The following is a 20052-nucleotide window of genomic DNA, read 5'->3' as shown; positions in this document are numbered from 1 at the left end:
CAATTCAGTTACAGTTCATGTGCAGATTTCAGAGTTAGATGTGGTGATACATGGGATCAGGAGTTTCAATTCCATCAGTCTGTCATCTTCATGATGCACAATGTATCAAACATCTAACACAGTAAAACAATGAATCATTGGTCTTCTGTTATCTGTGCCCAGTGTTGTGTGGTTGCACTTAACCTATTGAATCTGATTAAATACACAAACAGTTCACTAAAAGTCCATGCAAAGCATTGGGGTTTCGATGCAAGTAACATAAATAATATAGGCTAAAAATGTCTATTTAGTGTTCCACCATTGTTCACTGTTAATTGCTTTCTATGCGAAAGTAAATATTTCATTATGAAATGAAAAGAAGAAATATAAAATACTCTCACTCTACAATTTATTATTATTATTTTCAGAAATAGCTAACCTTGCCAACTATTTCTTGCATTTCATTTATGGTTCATTTTGAGTATACTCTTTAGTTATTTCCTATGGGGCAGGTTTTTTTAAAAAGCCGAATAGTGTCAGCTAAATAGGTTCAGTTAATTTAAACAAAGAGTTAAATCACGCGGGTTGTTAGCATGTGACAATGTCAGTCTTACAATTTGACCTTTTAAAATGGTGGGAAATACTTGCAGGAGGAGCTTCATTTGACAGCAAGCAGTGATTGGTTGAACGTCATATACTCTACCTCCTCTCTTAAATGAGCATCATAATTCAGTACGCCTTCTTTCCCGAAATAGCCTGCATTGGGATGCCGGTGGTATAAAGTTTTTAGGGAAAAACAATACCCGCTCTCATTCGAGTTTTATTCAGAGGGCCTCATTCTTTTGTGCTCATATGGCAGAGGAGGTTTTGATAGATCCTAATGGGAAATCGAGAGGGGTAAGTAGGTCTAATTTACTTTGCATATTAGGCTATTATTATTATTATTATTATTATTATTATTAATACATGCAAATTCTGTAGTGTCTTTAATTTCTGACGCGACGTTGAGACGCAAGAGAGAGAAAAAACATTCAAAACATGATAAAACATGATGTTTTCTCTAGATTAAAAGGCTCTATCATGTCATTAGACATCTTTGGAATTCCTTCGCATTGACATGGAGAAATTGGCAGTATAAAGAAATAAATATATTTTTTATTTTGTAAGCGTGATTGTTTGCAAAGCCTTTATTTTACCTGCAATGTCTTCTCTATAAAAGCTGTAATCTAAACCCAACTTTGGGAAGTGCATATTGCCTGTTTATTTATAGCATTTCTTCAATTTAAAAGTTATTGACTTAGTTATTGACTTAATCAGGCGTCTGTTGACTCTAATGATGTAGGCTATAGATTAGGCTATGTATTTTTCAAAGTTAATATAAAGGCTTATTATACTCTTATGTATCCTAGAGCTAATTAGGCCCAATTTCGTAAGCATGTGTTATACTGTTACCTCAGTTTCCTGTACTAGCACTGCTCTTAATATCTCCCTTGCCCCCAATTTTTTTATTTTAAAATTATTTATTAATTTATAAAGAATGCCTTTAGCCAATCAGCATATAGAATGGCTCATGAACCCTTGGTTTGTGCTTTCACACTTCTGTGAAGGAAGCCCAACATTAGAAAGTTTCTTTAGAGATTCTATAAATTAATTTATGGTTCTTATAAATGAATTCAAAGGCAGTGGTCCGAAGTGTCTTTTATTTGGCATTTGTCTCGTCAAATAAACGAGAACTTGACCATGTAGTATTCATGCTTCATGGTCAAGTTTATAAATGCATATGCTCCCAAATATTTTAGCAAGCTGCAAACTCTCTAGGAATTGAGCAAAATGGCTGCAAGAAAGGTGTCATCTTAGAAAATAACATATGTAACACATCTTGTCAGGCAGAAAAAAACAAAACTGTTTATCACTGTGGTAGTAAATGTATATTTTTGTAAACAGGACCCACAGCCCTACCCCAAACGGTAACTCTAAATCATAAAGATTTGTTTATATGGGGCTTTCACATTGGCAGTTTAGTCAAAACGGAGCATGCATGGTTTGCATGTAAAATTGGTAATGTGAAAGCTGTCATGCGGACCTGGATGCAGTACACTGGAACTATATTTCCCATTCATTTTCTGTGAAGGGATTAAAAATTCTTCAAAAAAGATACACCAAACCAAACTCAGAGATTAATCACAACATTACAACCTTTTTTTTTTAAATCAAAAATACGATGACACAGGTATAAGGCTGCATGCTGCAGGCCACCCTAACTCTTTATGCGAAACTTACTCATGCCAACAAAAATCCTAACTTTTAAAAATATAAATATTACCTTTTTAATGGAGTTATTGGAATGAATGATGTAAACGTATTATAAATGACTATGAGAAACCATTGACTCAGAATGTGAAAGGTTACTGTTATGGCTCAATTTCTCTATGCACTGAAAAATTCCAGAAATTTACTGCATCTTGTGAACATCTTGTGCCTGATGCAGAAAAAGCTTTCTTACTGAGAACCCTGTTCACTTTTTGGGCCCCATGACAAGGTCCCACCCATACAATTTTGAGTAAATGTAACCTCAGATCCTGCTGATATGTTGTTACTCTAGTTCAGCTGCTCATGAGAAAATTTGGAAACAATTAGTTGCTTTTTAAAAATATTTATTTGAATGTCAGTCTCCAACAATGCATTATTAATTTATTTTATAATACAATTAGTCTTTCATACTACAATATACTACCACTATAAGTCAGAACAAAGATGGTTTGTAAAATATAACAAAGGAATTTCTGTTGAATTTCTATTTTTGCACTTTTTACACATGACAAACTTCATGGTTTCAGTTTTCCAGTTCTTCCATCTCCTGCAGCTGAGAATTTCTTCCACTTAACTGCTTTCACACTTTTAGCAGGTTGTGATAGTGTTGAGAATTTTGTTCATGTGCATGATAATTATTGTAACTCAGTTTGCCTGGGCAGTGAACACCCATGCCAGACAGCCCACCATGTCCACTTTCACGCATACAGTCACATGCTAAATGGATCAGTGCCAGAGTCCAATACTCCAGATTCAGTGTACTGTTTTAAACAAGTTAACACGTTTATGCTTAAAGTGTGATTTTGTACTTACTTCATTGTCCATGTTTGTTGCAGTGTGTATTGAAATGCAAATGAAGAGTTCAGACGCAAAAGCCTCTAAGTGCCATCTGAAATTTTCTTCTAGAATGGTCATTTTTATCAAGCTCGTATATTTAAGTTCAGTAATTTCACTTAAATGGCAATGAAAATTACCTACCAATTGTCATTTAAGTGAAATTACTGAAATTAAATATACGAGCTTGATAAAAATGACCATTCTAGAAGAAAATTTCAGATGGCACTTAGAGGCTTTTGCGTCTGAACTCTTCAAATATTTCTGTAATCTACTCATGCTGCCTATACCATTGCCAACAGCACTGAACTCCCAAAGCTGCTTATAGGGAGAATTTGTGATTAAAGAAAGGTCTGTTCATTTTCATATAGTTTCCTATTCTTACCAGAACAGCTTCCTTGTGAACCCCCCCCCCCCCCCCATGTTAGAAACTTAAGATTGATGTGTTTAATCTAAGTGCCAGACATCATCTGAAAAGTTAAATTCCAAAAACATGAAGGAATGTTATTAAAAATGGTTGTCTCTGTCACATGTTTCTCCAGCATCTAACCTCATCCCTGTTGGCAGTGGCGTTCCTCTCTTCCTTTGGGAGCTCCATGCTCTATGGTTATAACCTGGCTGTGGTTAATTCTCCTACTCAGGTGACTGACACCAACAAACACAAGTTTTCACTTAGCCTCACATACAGTAACACTAACCGTTTTTTTATGCAGCTGGATTGAATCACTTACTTGCTGAAACACTGAATCATAGTTTGTTCACTTCTTTTCTTCTGATGTTGATTGAGGGCTTTTTAATAATGCTCTTAATAGTGCTAAATAATATGAAATAATTAAATCTTCATTACAGTTAAGGCTTGAAATGGTACATACTCTTGCCAACAAGTCACGAGTCCTGACTAGAAGTATGAGAGCGTGATCGTACTGAAAGCTTGTGCAACTGCAGCTTGTGAAAGAGTAATGGAGAAGCTAAAAATGCATGCCATAAATTCATGCTCATTTAGATTAAATAAATATGACAGTGGCAAACATTTTGGGAGAGTGAGTTTTTCTCTACGATGATTACATTAATCTATGCCAACATCTGTCTGCACTGTGTAGTTTTGACTTTATTATCATTCTTTACGTTATCATTCAATTACATAATACTAGAGGCCCATTTTATTAAAATTTGATTGCAAACAACTAAGAAATTGTCTTGAATTAAGTGTGTGATATAAGTTAGTATAAATCATTTAGGTAACTGAATCTCATATCGCTGCCTATCATATATTATAATTGTGTAAGCATGAATGTTAATGCCCAGACAAGGTATTAGAAATGTATATTAATTAAGAGCTACCCAATGTCATATTTTCTTTGTATTTGCTCTTATCATAGTATATAAAGGACTTTTTTAACCATACAATTGTGAGGCGGAATGGCTCAGGAGTGGATGAAAAGACTCTCACGCTTATGTATTCAGTCACTGTTTCTATATTTGCCATTGGAGGCCTGGTTGGCTCTCTCACAGTGGGAATGCAGGTTACCAGATTTGGGAGGTAGAGTCTGCGGTTTATACATAAATTACATTTAATACATTACACAGCTTCGAGGCTAAAGTCTTATAGCTGCTTGAATGTTTTGCGCATCTTCCTAATTTGTAGGAAAGGGACACTGGTACACAGCACAGTTCTGGTGTTTATCGCTGGAGGGCTGATGGGCTTCAGCCGATTATGTGGATCTCCAGAGATGATCATCATTGGGCGCTTCATTACAGGGATACATTCAGGTAATTCATTTCATTTAAGGCCTTTAATGCGAAATTCTGTCATCTTTTACCCTCATGGCAATTCCAAATCTATATGAATTTCTTATTCTGTGGGACATAACATATTTTTTTTAATTGTTTTTTTACTAAATGCGGTCACCAAAACGATTTACATTTTTCAGAACGTAATCTGGCCTAGGGTGCAATATCACCTTACCCCTCAAAAGAGCTGATTGGGCGTGCTCCGCTCCCAAACAAAGAACAGTTGCGGAAAAACTTGCGTCCATCTTCCCCAGGAATAGATCGGGGGGACAGCGAGACACATCTCCTAAACTTCTTTTTCAACTCCTGCTCTAAACAGACAGAGACAGACAGTTTTGCATATAAAGTGGCAGACAAAGCGGCTTCTGAAGACAAGAAGCTGGTGACACTTTTGCGCAGGTGTTATTTCTAGACTTGAACGCACGGCATTGCGTCACCTGACTTCGTCCTTGGCCAGTGGCTTGGCGTGTATTACACGTCACATGTCACTACACACAGACTCTGGCTCATGCTGAAGCCATTCGCATAGCGTCAACACCATGACGCAGTGTCGCTGTTCCCTTAGAAAGGGAACCTCTTTCCTTCGTAAAAATGTATACTTGACTCTGTCTAGGATTTGAATTTTCCCCTTAGATTTCTAGAGCCATCAGTAATTTTTATCTGTATTTTTCTGCTGTACTGATATGTCCTCCTCTGCTGTGCTGTTGTAGGAATATCTCTCAGCGTTGTGCCAATGTATCTGGGAGAAATTGCTCCAAAGAATCTCCGGGGCTTCCTAGGACTCGTGCCCAGCATCTTCATCTGTATAGGAGTGTTTATCGCTCAGATTTTAGGACTCCAAGAGATCTTGGGCAAGGTTGTTCCTTTCTATTTCATTTTAAAACATTTGATTTTCTTGATTTTTTGATTGATATATTTTTAACTTTTGTTGTACCAGCATGTTTTGTCATGTTAAACAGATCTGTTACTGCTTTGATTTTAGTCTTGTTAAGTCTTCTTATCATTATCATTTGGTTGTTCCACACAGGAAGAGCACTGGCCTCTGTTTCTCTCCCTAGTCGTGGTGCCTACATTCATTCAGCTCATGTTGTTGCCGTGGTTCCCAGAGAGTCCGAGATATCTGTTGATGGAAAAGCGGAATATTCATGCCACTATCACAGGTAAAGCCTTTTCTTACTTAAAGAAACAGTTCACCCAAATATCCAAATCATGGCTGCATCTGGAATTGCATACTTCCCTACTATTTAGTAGTTGAAAAAGAGTAGCATGTCTGAATTCACAGTATTCATAAAACAGTAGGCGGACAGTACTCTGATGACTTCTGCAGCTTCTGGCGAGATTCTGAAGTGTGCAAAAGATGGACACTTTACTATCCCATGAGGCCATTAGAGAGGATTTGTGAATGGCAGTGAAGCGACCCAACTGGCGCTGGTCACATGACAATGACAACATGAGGGATGTTGTACAGTACATCCATCCATCTTCCTCCGCTTATCCGGGACCGCAGCAGTCTAAGCAGAGATGCCCAGACTTCCCTCTCCCCAGACACTTCCTCCAGCTCTTCCGGGGGGACACCGAGGCGTTCCCAGGCCAGCCGGGAGACATAGTCTCTCCAGCGTGGCCTAGGTCTTCCCCGGGGTCTCCTCCCAGTGGGACGCGCCCGGAACACCTTCCCGGGAAGGCGTCCAGGAGGCATCCGAAACAGATGCCCGAGCCACCTCAGCTGACCCCTCTCGATGTGGAGGAGCAGCGGCTCTACTCTGAGCTCCTCCCGAGTGACCGAGCTTCTCACCCTATCTCTAAGGGATCGCCCAGCCACCCTGCGGAGAAAGCTCATTTCGGCCGCCTGTATCCGGGATCTTGTCCTTTCGGTCATGACCCAAAGCTCATGACCATAGGTGAGAGTAGGAACGTAGATTGACCAGTAAATCGAGAGCTTCGCCTTGCGGCTCAGCTCTTTCTTCACCACGACAGACCGGTACAGGGACCGCATTACTGCAGAACCTGCACCGATCCGTCTGTCAATCTCCCGTTCCATCCTTCCCTCACTCGTGAACAAAACCCCAAGATACTTAAACTCCTCCACTTGAGGCAGGAACTCTCCACCAACCTGAAGTGAGCAAGCCACCCTTTTCCGACTGAGGACCATGGCCTCAGATTTGGAGGTGCTGATTCTCATCCCAGCCGCTTCACACTCAGCTGCAAACCGTCCCAGTGCATGCTGAAGGTCCTGATTTGATGAGGCCAACACGACAACATCATCCGCAAAGAGCAGAGATGAAATCGTGTTGTCACCAAACCTGACACCCTCCGGCCCCTGGCTGCGCCTAGAAATTCTGTCCATAAAAATTATGAACAGAACCGGCGACAAAGGGCAGCCCTGCCGGAGTCCAACATGCACCGGGAAGAAGTCTGACTTACTGCCGGCAATGCGAACCAAGCTCCTGCTTCTGTCGTACAGGGACCGGACAGCCTTTAGCAAAGGACCCCGGACCCCATACTCCCGGAGCACCCTCCACAGGCCGCCGCGAGGGACACAGTTGAATGCCTTCTCCAAATCCACAAAGCACATGTGGACTGGTTGGGCAAACTCCCATGAACCCTCCAGCACCCTGTAGAGGGTATAGAGCTGGTTCAGTGTTCCATGGCCCGGACGAAAATCACACTGTTCCTCCTGAATCCGAGGTTCTACTATCGGCCGTATTCTCCTCTCCAGTACCCTGGCATAGACTTTCCCAGGGAGGCTGAGAAGTGTGATCCCCCTATAGTTGGAACACACCCTCCGGTCCCCCTTCTTAAAAAGAGGGACCACCACCCCGGTCTGCCATCCCAGAGGCACTGTCCCCGACCGCCACGCGATGCTGCAGAGACGTGTCAGCCAAGACAGCCCCACAACATCCAGAGACTTGAGGTACTCAGGGCGGATCTCATCCACCCCCGGTGCCTTGCCACCGAGGAGTTTCTTGACTACCTCTGTGACTTCAGCCCGGGTGATGGACGAGTCCACCTCTGAGCCCTCAGCCTCTGCTTCCTCAATGGAAGACGTGACGGCGGGATTGAGGAGATCCTCGAAGTATTCCTTCCACCGTCCAACGACATCCCCAGTTGAGGTCAACAGCTCCCCACCTCTACTGTAAACAGCGTTGGTAGGGCACTGCTTCCCTCTCCTGAGGCGCCGGACGGTTTGCCAGAATCTCTTCGAGGCCAGCCGATAGTCCTTCTCCATGGCCTCACCGAACTCCTCCCAGGCCCGAGTTTTTGCCTCCACAACCACCTGGGCTGCAGTTCGCTTGGCCTGCCGGTACCCGTCAGCTGCCTCAGGAGTCCCGCAAGCCAACCAGGCCCGATAGGACTCCTTCTTCAGCTTGACGGCATCCCTTACTTCCGGTGTCCACCACCGGGTTCGGGGATTGCCGCCTCGACAGGCACCAGAGACCTTACGGCCACAGCTCCGAGCGGCCGCTTCGACAATGGAGGTGGAGAACATGGTCCACTCGGACTCAATATCTCCAGCCTCCTTCGGGATCTGTTGTACAGTACATCCGGATTACATTCATGCTACACACACTCATACTATATAGAATGTACTTTTTAGTGGTCACAAAGTAATTACTAATTCAAGAGAAGTACCTACTCAGAGAGGACGGTGGATCATGTTGTTCCAAATCTGTATTACTTTCCTTCTTCTGGAACACAAAAGGTGATTTTTTGAGAATATAATGAAGATTATCATTATCATTATAAAGCTATGGTCTAAATTCAGAAGATTTATACAGCACATAAGTCGCCCGGACTAGTGTGATGATACTTTTATTGGTGCTTTTGTATCAGTGCCCATTCATTATAATTGCATGGAAAACATTGACCATGCATCCTCTGGTGTGTCAAGTTTGAAACCAAAAAAATACTTAAAATCTTCCGTGAAAAGAATGGATTCTAGAAATTCTTCTGAATGTTTCCTCTCACTTCACTGCATTAAAGCTGACTGAATTGTGTTTGAGGGATTAGTGGCCAGACCAGGAGACTCTCATAAGATTATAGTTATTGTTCTTACTGTAATCTCTTCAGATAACGGCACCATTACAAAGGCCCATCAGTCACACAGCAGCTACCAGGTGGAGATCTCACTGACAGCAAAGAATGTGACAGGATTAGAGAAGAGTAGAAGTAGAAACAAAGACATTTCCATACAGAGTTATGATATATTTGTGCATGATTTAAGGGGATGATTTTGATATTGTCATCATGGCAAAATGTAGCTCATAATGTTATGAGGCTTAACATCATGTTGAGTTCCTAATTGAAGCATATCTGAAGATGTATACCCTGCTGAAAAATCCAGCATAAACCAGCATGGATGGTCCAGGCTGGTTTATGCTGGTATAGTGCTGGTTCAGCTGGTGGACCAGCATATTCATGCTGTTTTCAAGCAAATGGAGTTGGTGAAGCTGGTTCACAGCATGGTCTTGCTGGGTTGTGTGTAAGTAGGCCAGCATTGTAATACTCTGCAAAATACTCAGCAATGGTGTTAACTTTTGAATTTGCACATGGTTTATCACCACACAGTATAATCATACAACCACACATCATAATACCACATAGATGTATTAACAGCATTAAAAACTTGATTTTCACCACAGAGGGACTTTAAGCATACTTCTTTTTCACACGCGGATGCTTTAGTCCAAAGTGATCTGTTGTATTCTACTGTTCTGATTCACTGGTGTTCTGACATGATCTGATGAGCCAATACTCTTATATAATGACGCTCAGGTTCTGATTCCTCTTTGCAGCACTGAAGTGGTACCGTACTAAGTCTAACATCCAGGCTGAGGTAGAGGAGATGCAGGAAGAGCAGCGCTCCTTGTCCTCAATGGACACTGTCTCTGTATTGCAGCTCATCAGGGATCCCTCTGTTCGCTGGCAGCTTATTACAGTCATTGTGGTCAATGCTGGGATGCAGCTGTCCGGAATCGATGCGGTGTGTGTTTTTAACAGTGGTACTGCTCATGACAATTACCATAAAATGGCAATGACGTTATTTGAGATAATAAAATGGAACACCTGGTTTCTATTTCTAGATATGGTTTTACACCAACACAATCTTTGAGAATGCCGGCATTCCTGCTCCTCAGATTCAGTACACAACCGTTGGCACTGGAGTCATAGAAGTCATCGCTGGACTCATAGGGGTGAGAACACAATGACTGACATCAAAGGCGTACCCTAATTATTAGGAAACCAAGTTACATTGTTTTTTGCAATTGTGATTGTTCTGTACATACATATTAGGTTCTGTGCTGAGAGAATGGCAAATTTAACCTTTGATAATATTACAGGCTCCTAAGTAACACTGAGTAATTCAAAATCTGATTATTCTCTGAATGTTGTCCAGTGCTTTACTATTGAGCGTGTGGGTAGGAGGCCTCTGATGATCGGTGGCTTCTGCTTTATGGGCGTGTGCTGTGCTGGAATCACTTTCTCCCTCATGTTAGAGGTAATTATGATCACCAATATTTACTTGCTCTCAATGACCTCAAGAATTTTTTACACTTAAGTATTAATTAGTTATTAAATATTACCATAACTAATTGTATCTTAAAGGTCCCGTATTATGCCCCTTTTCACAAGATGTAAAATAAGTCTCTGATGTCCCCAGAGTGTGTATGTGAAGTTTCAGCTCAAAATACCCAACAGATAATTTTTTACAGTATGTTTAAATTGTTTGGGGCTCAGAAAAACGCGCTGTTTTAGTGTGTGCCCTTTAAATGCAAATAAGCTGCTGCTGGACGACCCAGGGGGCGGAGCTTCATGAGCTCGCGCTCAGTCTCTCAGGACAATTTCATCTCACGGAATGATGATAATATCAGAAACTCTCAGTAACTGTTCATTTCGAGTCAGACAATAATGCCTACAGAGTCAGAGTGCTGTATAGAGATGAAACAGGTATAGTTTAGTAGTTTAATTACGGTTATTATAACGTATTTGTCATCTGCTTGTATGTATCCATTATTTATTAATAGCCTACAAGTCTGCTGTTTCGGACCAGGTCCTAATGATGATCAAACATATACTGATGAGTTTAATAAAGTTTATTGTACATCACACAAAAGATGAAGCGTCAGTTTTACTTCAGAAAATCACTGTAAGAGCTGAGTAAACACAGTAAGTTATAAGAAGTGCGCAAGTACATAAACGAATTTCGGTAGAGTTGAGGGAGCATTTCTGTGGGTGGAGGATAGTCAAAAAACGGTTCTACTGACGTCATTAAAGAAGGAAGAAGAGGGATGTAGTCCAAACGGGCCGTTCGATGTAGGCGACTTCTGTTAAATAAAATATCTCGCTTGGCATTGAACTTTGAGCTTTATAATTTTACAGATATTATTTATACTCTAACAACAACATTACACACTAGCTAAAGTTTAAAACATGGAATCAGGAAGAACGGGACCTTTAAAGGTACTTTTAGAAAATGTACAAAGTCTAGCAAGATTTATCTTGTAAAACCAATTAAATAGTAAAACCTGAAATCACCTACATTGTGGGGACCAGTCATCGGTCCCCATGAGGGAAATGGATTGATTTATTAACATACTAAATTATGTTGTTTTTTTTTTTTTAATGTACAAATGCAGAAAGTTTTCTGTGATGGGTAGATTTAGGGGTAGGGTTAGTGTAAAGGGATAGAATATACAGTTTGTACAGTATAAAAAACCATTACGACTATGGAGAGTCCCCACAAAGATAGCAAAACCGAGTGTGTGCGTGTGTGTGTATAAACAAGTCTCTTCTGCTCATCAAAGCAGCATTTATATGATCGAAAAAACAATAAAAGCAGACATAGTGTGAAACTGTTATGGACTGCTCCAAGACTTAAAGACATGCAGGTGGATGTAATCACACCTAATGATTCCAGGCAAAGGTTTATGGGAAATGTAGTTCATGATGGAATGGCAAAGGACATGGGGGGAGTGCCCTCTGGTGGTCATAATAGGCACTCCGGCTGTCAGGCGCGACATAAATATTGTTAGAATTTAAAATAACAATTTTCTAATTTAATATATATTTCAAAATGTAATTTATTCCTGTGATGGCAAATCTCATTACAAAGCCATTACAGTCTTCAGTGTCAGATGATCCTTCAGAATAATAATTCTAAAATGCTGATTTGTAACATTTCTTGTTTTACCAATGTTGACCAATGAAAACAGTTGTGCTGCTTAATATTATAGTTAAAAACCATGATGGAAACAGCATTTATTTGACATATAAGTCTTTCGTAAGAATTTAAGTCTTTATTTTCACTTTTTCACTATCAGTTTAATGCATTCCTTCTGGGAACAAAATTATTACTGACTTCAAACTTTCTTTTTTCTTTTATATATTTTGATCTCCTGTACTTTTGTCTTTGGTTAGGCTCATTTACCCTTTATGCGGTACATCAGTGTGGCCTGTGTGGTTGGAATCATCGCTGGATTCTGCATTGGGCCTGGTGAGGATCTCACTTAACAGGAATTTCTCTTTTTCTCATTTTCATGCCTTCATGTACATCTTACTCTTAAAGGTTGCCCTTTATATTTGTTTGTTTTAAATAAGTTATATTTATGGAATGATACTAGCAAAATGAACTCTGTCAGACATGGTTTAATGCACTTTCCTTGTAAATAGATGTTATGGTTATTTACTGCTGCAGCTAATTATACCAATTCTAAAATGAAGCCACGGTTTGCTACGGATAGACTTTTATTTGATAGACTAGTGTCACCTGCTGGTGAACGAGTATATTTGTATTTTGTTTGCAAAAGAACATGTTGAGTCATGTACTATGTATATGCTACATAACTCATCATATAGTTGTGTTGCTTTTTAAATGACTTCAAATATATCTTATTAATATGACTTTGATGCTATTATGTTTGCTCCTGCACAGCTGGTGTCCCATTCCTCATGACAGGAGAGCTCTTTAAACAATCCTATCGACCTTCTGCCTACATTGTTGGAGGATTTCTCAACTGGATATCAAACTTCACTGTGGGATTTGTCTTTCCGTTCCTTCAGGTACGCCTTTTCTTAACAGAATGCAGTTCACAATTTATTTATTTGCAAATTATGTTGTCAGCATGCTAATTTGAGAGACACGTTTGTTGTTCATTTCCAGGTTAAAATGATAGATTTTAATCCCAGATTTGCATTATATTTCAGATGTCAGCTGGAGCGTTCTGTTACCTGGTGTTCTGTACTGTGTGTGTGGGGGTGGCAGTCTACGTCTACTTCATCATCCCTGAAACAAAGAACAAAACCTTTGTGGAGATCAGTGAGATGTTCGCCTCAAAAAACGCTTGTGAAATTGAAAACCAGCCGCTGGGAACCACTGACCAACTCAGTCTCAAATATATGAATGGGTATGGAGCAGTGTTGTCTGAAAAAAAGGACAAGATAGAGAAATAGTTGTGTAACGGTGCACCAGTAAAGCAGCCCAAATGCAGGTCTTTTGAAAGCCATACAATAGTTTGTGTTATGATCAGACAAATTTCTCACATCTATCTGACAAAAATGGAGCCTCGATGGAAATCAACAACATCAGACATCATTGCTTGACTGCCAACCAAATGTCAAAACTGCATATTAGATGCCATATTTGAGAGTTCATTTGAAGATGTCATAATTTTATTGAAAGCTACAAAATTGCATTATTCTGCACATTTAATTTGAACTGTCTGTGAGCTTCCTCACACAAAGCTATCGTATGCCTTCAGAAGGCTTAGAACAGTCTATAGAGCAAAAGTCACATGGACTACACTACTGTTCAAAAGTTTGGGATTGGACATTTTTGGACTTTTGAATGACAGTGTTCCTCTATGGAGTTTTTGTGGGGTGCGATGACCCATAGTCACCATGAACCTTTTTAGTGTAGTAAATAATCATTTGTGATTTGTGATGATAAAAATTGTAAAGTGTGTTCTATGGAAAAATAACGGCATATGGGTTCTGATTCCACATAACTGTCCTCAGGTTGCATTGCAGGGAACTGTTTCTGTATTGCAAGTCTCTTTGGATAAGAGCACATGAGCTAAATTACAAATAACCAAAGAACTTGTCAAGTGCTTCTTATTTGGTTTGTATATTTAAAGATAAAGAGGATTTATATTCCTCCTGCCTGTTGAAATCTGTGACCAGGCAGGTACAACATGGCTAAAAGTTTTAATTTTATTATTACTACTACTACCACTGTCCATTCAGAAGTTTTAATCGCAGCCTTATTATAGTTAAAGGGGTGGTATAATGCCCTTTTCACAAGATGTCAAATAAATCTCTTATGTCCCCAGAGTGTGTGTGTGAAGTTTTAGCTCAAAATACTCCACAGATATTTTTATATAGCATGTTAAAGTTGTCACTTTTTGAGGGTTAGCAAAAACGCACCGTTTTTTGCCTGGCCCTTTAAATGCAAATCAGCTGCTTCTCCCGACACAGAGGGCGGGGTTTCAAGAGCTTGTGTGTTAGCAGCTTGATGACACACACTAAAATGATATAAACTGTTCTGCCTTTTATGTTTAAATGGAGTCAGACAAAGATGGAGAGATTAAAGAAGAAGTGACAACACGTAGAATGCAACAGGACGTCTCTGAATGGTTGATTAATTTATGTTGCTGATGTGGAGTCAACTATCTATTCTGTCAGTCATGATAATCTATAAATCGCTCGTATAGGAACTGTTGTGAGATGCACACAGAGTGACTTTCTATTGCATGTGAAAAGACGGATGCTACAGTTTGAGCTGACTCACAGATGTGCTCGAGCTCGACTACAACTCTTCCTCTTCTCAACATGGACTGGGTGTTCCCGGGGGCGGGGTTTATGTAAATTTTAGGGTTGGTGATGTCACTAACCCGTGAGGAATGTTGTGTAGTCCATACCAGCCGTTTGTTGTAGTCCTTAAAAAACGATTTCTTTAAAAGCAAATATCTCCCTTTGCTTTGAACTTTGAGCGTTGTAACTTTGCAGATGTTGTTTATGCTCAAACAGCAACATTACACAGTAACTAAAGTTAGAAAAGTGAAATCATACTCAACCACCATTTTAATGTGGTGGTCGTGGCCAAGAACAGGCAGGACAGGTAGTGGACAGATGAAAAGAAGGTTTATTTTATTCCAAAAGAAGAAGAAGAAGAAGAACAACAACAACAAAATAATATACAGGGGCAGATGTAACGAAGATCATTTCCAAACAAAGTCCATACAAAAATCAAAGACTTAAGATAGAAGTTAACTGAAACTAAATTAAACAGGCCCAAATAACAAAGTAGCAACAAAACAAAAACACTAAGATCAGCAGGTCATGATGTTACTGTGGCTGGACATCTCTGACAAACCTCTGCTCTTCCCAACACTGCTGTAAATACCTATTGAGCCTCTACCAAACAAAAACAGAGGTAAATTAAAAAATAATACTTGGTACTAAATGGTTATCCGGACCACACCTGACCACACGTGACCACAACCGCTCTTGGTTGGTCGTAACCACCAGTGTTGGGGAAGTTACTTTTAAAAAGTAGTGTTTGCTCGTTACTCGTTACTTTTTAAAAAAAGTAATCCGTTACTTTACTTAGTTACCCCGTTTGGAAAGTAACTTTTTACGTTACTCGTTACTTTTACGTTACTTTTATGTTGCTTGACTTTGGGCAGAACCCAATATCTGTTCCTAAATATGTAGACATAAAGTTATACAATGGAGGAAATTAACAGGTAATTATTTTGTGCTCTTTATTATAAAAATAGTATCAATTTCGAAAGAAAAAAAGTCCTTCTCATTGGCGCTGCTGTGTGCGGCAACTTTTATTCTCAGCCGGCTCTGCATCATGGGGTAGAGTGCGACACTCCGCGATGAGCAGCTCGCCCGCGCCACTTCTCTCCGCTCCGCTCCCCCATCCACCGAACTTTAAATTTCGGCAACAGCCAATAAAGCGCTCCTGCTCTCTAACACCGGTGCGAATCGCGTCTTGATAGCATAGGACAAAATGATATAGAAGCCATAAGCTTAGTTTTCAGACATACGACTCACTCTATCAAGGGAGTAGGAGAAAAAAAAGAGATTTTGAGAGAAAAAAATATATTTTGTTTAAAAGTACACATATTCAAGCTTTCTATATATTTCTCAGGTCTGTGAGACAAGTATAGCTTATCTGAGTTTCGGTTCATTTACAGTATGGAGACAAGCTCCAGTTCACGCACTGGTGCCGTCATGATTATTTTGCATGCCATATTTACTTATTTATTAAATTCAGGCAATTAATTGGTTGGTAAAACATTGATTAAAATTAAGATACAATTAATACAAAACGAAATTCGTTTTAAAGAAAGTCTTTCTACAAAAACAAACTTAATAAAGTGGTCTAAATCATGTCTGCCCACTCCATTTATCTCCCGATATATTGCACAAAATTATGATCTTACTCATGCTTTTCACTTTTCATATAATCAACATAGATTAAATTATTTATTTATTTATTTTATTTAAACATAAATATGAAACTAAATAGTTTTCTTTAATTGACTTTTTATTAAATTCAGGCAATTGGTTGATAAAACATTGATTAAAATTAAGATACAATTAATACAAAACGAAATTCACTTTAAATACAGGTTTTCTACAAAAACAAACTTAATAAAGTGGTCAAAATCATGTCTCCAAACAAAATTTTTATTTTATTTAATTTAAACATAAATATGAAACTAAATCGTTTTCTTCAGTTCTCAACAGTTCTCTTCTCTCAAGCGCGCAGCTGAGGCAGTGTCGCTGTCAAATATATCCATGGGAAAAGTAACATTGCGCCGAATTGAAAAAGGAACTACGTTTTGTTACCAAATTTTTAGTAGTAACGCGTTACACTACTTTTTACCCGAAAAAGTAGTTACGTTACACACAACACTGGTCGTAACCCCAGTGACGGGTAGGTTTAGGGGCGGGGTTGGGGTAGGTCATCACATGTGGTCCGGATAACTGTATAGTACCTAATACTTTAACAAATAAACCCCAAATAACAATAATACTGAATAAAATAAAATAAAGTTCAATTTCCTCTGGAACAGCAAAAACTGAGGCATATTCCCTCTCACACCATGGACCAGAGGAATCTAGGTAGAGTTAAACAGTAAAGAGGAATATAAGAAGTGTGCACCCTTCTGTACATTCAAGACTTAATAAACTGTTAACTTGTTAACTTGTCCTGTGTTTTTTTATCTTATAGTAAGGGATTTAAATAAATAACAAAAACATATTCAATACAATTTCAAAATAACCAATTTAAACCATGGTAGAGGCCAAATATGTGAGGTGGGCTACGCACCCGTCACACTTAACAAAATAATTACAGTGCTGGTCAGAATTATTTGTCCCCTTGGTAAATATGATCAAAGATGGCTGTAATAAATAAATCTGCATTGTTAATCCTTTTGATATTTTATTAAAAGAATTAGCAAAAATCTAACCTTTCATTGAAGTAAAAGAATTGAAAGTGTGTGTGTGGGGGGGGGGGGGGGGGTCACATTATGAAATAAATGTGTTTCTCCAAAACACGTCGGAAACGATTATTTGCTCCCTTTTATTAAATACTTTTTGTATTTTGAGTTTGGAGAACATCTGCCAAGAGATCAGAGACCATTCCTTCATACAGAATCTCTCCAGATCCTTCAGATTCCCAGATTCATGTTGGTGCTTCTTCAGTTCAGCCCACTCATTTTCTATAGGGTTCAGGACAGGGACTGGGATGGCCATTGCAGATGCTTGGTTTTGTGCTCAGTGACCCATTTTTGTTTTGATTTTGATGTTTGTTTTTGGATCACTGTCCTGTTGGAAGATCCAAACATGGCCTGTTATAAGATTTCTAGCACAGGCTGTCAGGTTTTGATTTTTTATCTGTTGGTATTTGATCGAATCCATGTATCTGAACAAGATGTCCAGGATCTCTGGCAGAAAATTAGGCCCACAGCATTAAAGATACAGCAGAGTATTTCATTTTACACATAGGATATTTTTTTATCCCTGTGTGCACCAAACCCATCCTAAGTGTTTGCTGCTAAAAAAAGCTGATTCGATCAAGTACCAACCGATAAAAAATCAAAACCTGACAGCCTGTGCTAGAAATCTTATAACAGGCCATGTTTGGATCTTCCAACAGGACAGTGATCCAAAAACAAACATCAAAATCAAAACAAAAATGGGTCACTGAGCACAAAACCAAGCATCTGCAATGGCCATCCCAGTCCCTGTCCTGAACCCTATAGAAAATGAGTGGGCTGAACTGAAGAAGTGCCAACATGGATCTGGGAATCTGAAGGATCTGGAGAGATTCTGTATGGAGGAATGGTCTCTGATCTCTTGGCAGGTGCTCTCCAAACTCAAAATAAGAAAAGGTATTTAATAAAAGGGGGCAAATATTTTTTCCCAACGTGTTTTGGAGAAAAACATTTATTTCATAATGTGATTTCCCCCCACTTTCAATTCTTTTACTTCAATGAAAGGTTAGATTTTTGCTATTTTTTTTAAAAGAAATATCAAAAGGATTAACAATGCAGATTTATTTTTTACAGCCATCTTTGATCATATTTACCAAGGGGGCAAATCATTTTGACCAGCACTGAATAACCAAATTAGAACAATGTAAGTCAAATATCTGAAAAGCAATATACATTTATATGAATGTGAAAGTACAATGTATTTATATAAACATTCTGCACTGTGCTTGTCTGTACTGTTACAGCTGAAATGTTGTTTTCAAGTATTAATTCAACTACTGTTTATTTAATATTTCATGTCATGTGAGTCTTTATTTATGGTGTGTGTATTAATGAAAGACCACAGTATGACATGTGCAGGAAAAAACAGCAGAGGGCGTCCAGGACATAAATATGACCAGCTTCCTAAAACTGGGGTCTTCCCCATGTGAAAATAAAAGGCAGCTGTAATACTATCTGAGAAAGAAAGTGTTATAATATAAAGACCACATGGTGTTTGTAAAATTAAATAATATTTATTTATATTATTTTATATTTTTTATATAGTCAAAAGAATTGATAAAAAAATATATTATCTCAAAAATATTATCTGCAGTATTAGAGGTATAAATCGGAAGAGAAACAGTTTGTTTTATTCAAATGTATAGAGATATAAACCACATTTTCCACAGACCCCTGGGCATCCCTTTGTGGCCCCCTAGGGGTTCCCGGACACCATGCAGTTTAAAAACCTAAATGAGTTTTCAAATGATCTGTTAGGGCAAAAAGAAAAAAGGACTCTACCAAGGAGAGGTGTTATAATTCTTTCCCTCAATTTATTTATTTATTTTGAGATGTTTACATAGTCTATAAACATGCACACAAAACTGAACTAGTCTGCACAGAATAGAACAAGCCTCATCATCACGGGGAATCATTTTCCAGCACCTCAGGTGACAGGAATGGTAGAGTTGTCACATGATCAACTTGCACCATTGTGACCTTGGACCACAAAACCAGTCACATGGGTCAATTTTTTTAAATTGTGATTCATACATCATCTGAAAGCTGAATAAATAAGCTTTCCATTGATGTATAGTTTGTTAGGACAATAGTTGGCCGAGATACAGCTATTTGAAAATCTGAGAAAATTGAGAAAATCGCCTTTAAAGTTGTCCATTTATATTCGCGATTGTGCTGCATTCACTCACAAAGTAAATGTTTTATATATTTACGGTAGAAAATTTACAAAATATCTTCATGGAACATGATCTTTACTTAATATCCTGATGATTTTTGGCATTAAAGAAAAATGGATAATTTTGACCCATACAATGTATTGTTAGCTATTGCCACAAATATACCTGTGCGACTTGTGACTGGTTTTGTGATCCAGGGACATCCCTCTGAGATTCGGGTGGAGCATCCAAGCACGTCTCCTCCTGGGCTTTGAGTGACAGAGCGGCAGATGCAGAAAGTGTTTGATGAACGATGAACACTCCTCTCAGTTCCACCCGAGACATGCAAGAACACACAGTCACTGACAGATTGTGTCAAGTGTCCACTAAGCTCTTATCACTTACATCAATTCATCCGCCCTTCGCCCCTACTAAATGCACACACACACACAGACGCACACAGCATTTCC

General features: G+C 39.1%; 1 protein-coding gene across 1 annotated transcript; it reads left to right on the top strand.

The window, feature by feature from the left end:
* Positions 1-730: 730 nt before the first annotated feature.
* Positions 731-14524, top strand: slc2a15b (solute carrier family 2 member 15b). Its single transcript, XM_084106971.1, has 12 exons — positions 731-876; positions 3666-3764; positions 4503-4663; positions 4769-4893; positions 5625-5770; positions 5942-6074; positions 9708-9895; positions 9996-10106; positions 10310-10411; positions 12331-12406; positions 12845-12972; positions 13117-14524. Exons 1-12 carry the CDS (start codon positions 832-834, stop codon positions 13360-13362), a joined length of 1560 nt encoding a protein of 519 aa, XP_083963097.1. The 5' UTR covers positions 731-831; the 3' UTR covers positions 13363-14524.
* The last annotated feature ends 5528 nt before the right edge of the window (positions 14525-20052 follow it).

The sequence above is a fragment of the Abramis brama genome (assembly GCF_963993115.1).
Source record: "Abramis brama genome assembly, chromosome: 2".
Classification (NCBI taxonomy): Eukaryota; Metazoa; Chordata; class Actinopteri; order Cypriniformes; family Leuciscidae; genus Abramis; species Abramis brama.
This window is presented reverse-complemented; position numbering and strand designations above follow the sequence as displayed.

Bases quoted from the DNA above. Each gene is read 5' to 3' on its own strand.
- slc2a15b (XM_084106971.1), top strand. From the start codon at position 832: ATGGCAGAGGAGGTTTTGATAGATCCTAATGGGAAATCGAGAGGG. The intron at 5,771-5,941 runs GTTGTTCCTTTC...TGTTCCACACAG, and splicing joins TCCAAGAGATCTTGGGCAAG to GAAGAGCACTGGCCTCTGTT. The intron at 9,896-9,995 runs GTGTGTGTTTTT...TTCTATTTCTAG, and splicing joins AGCTGTCCGGAATCGATGCG to ATATGGTTTTACACCAACAC.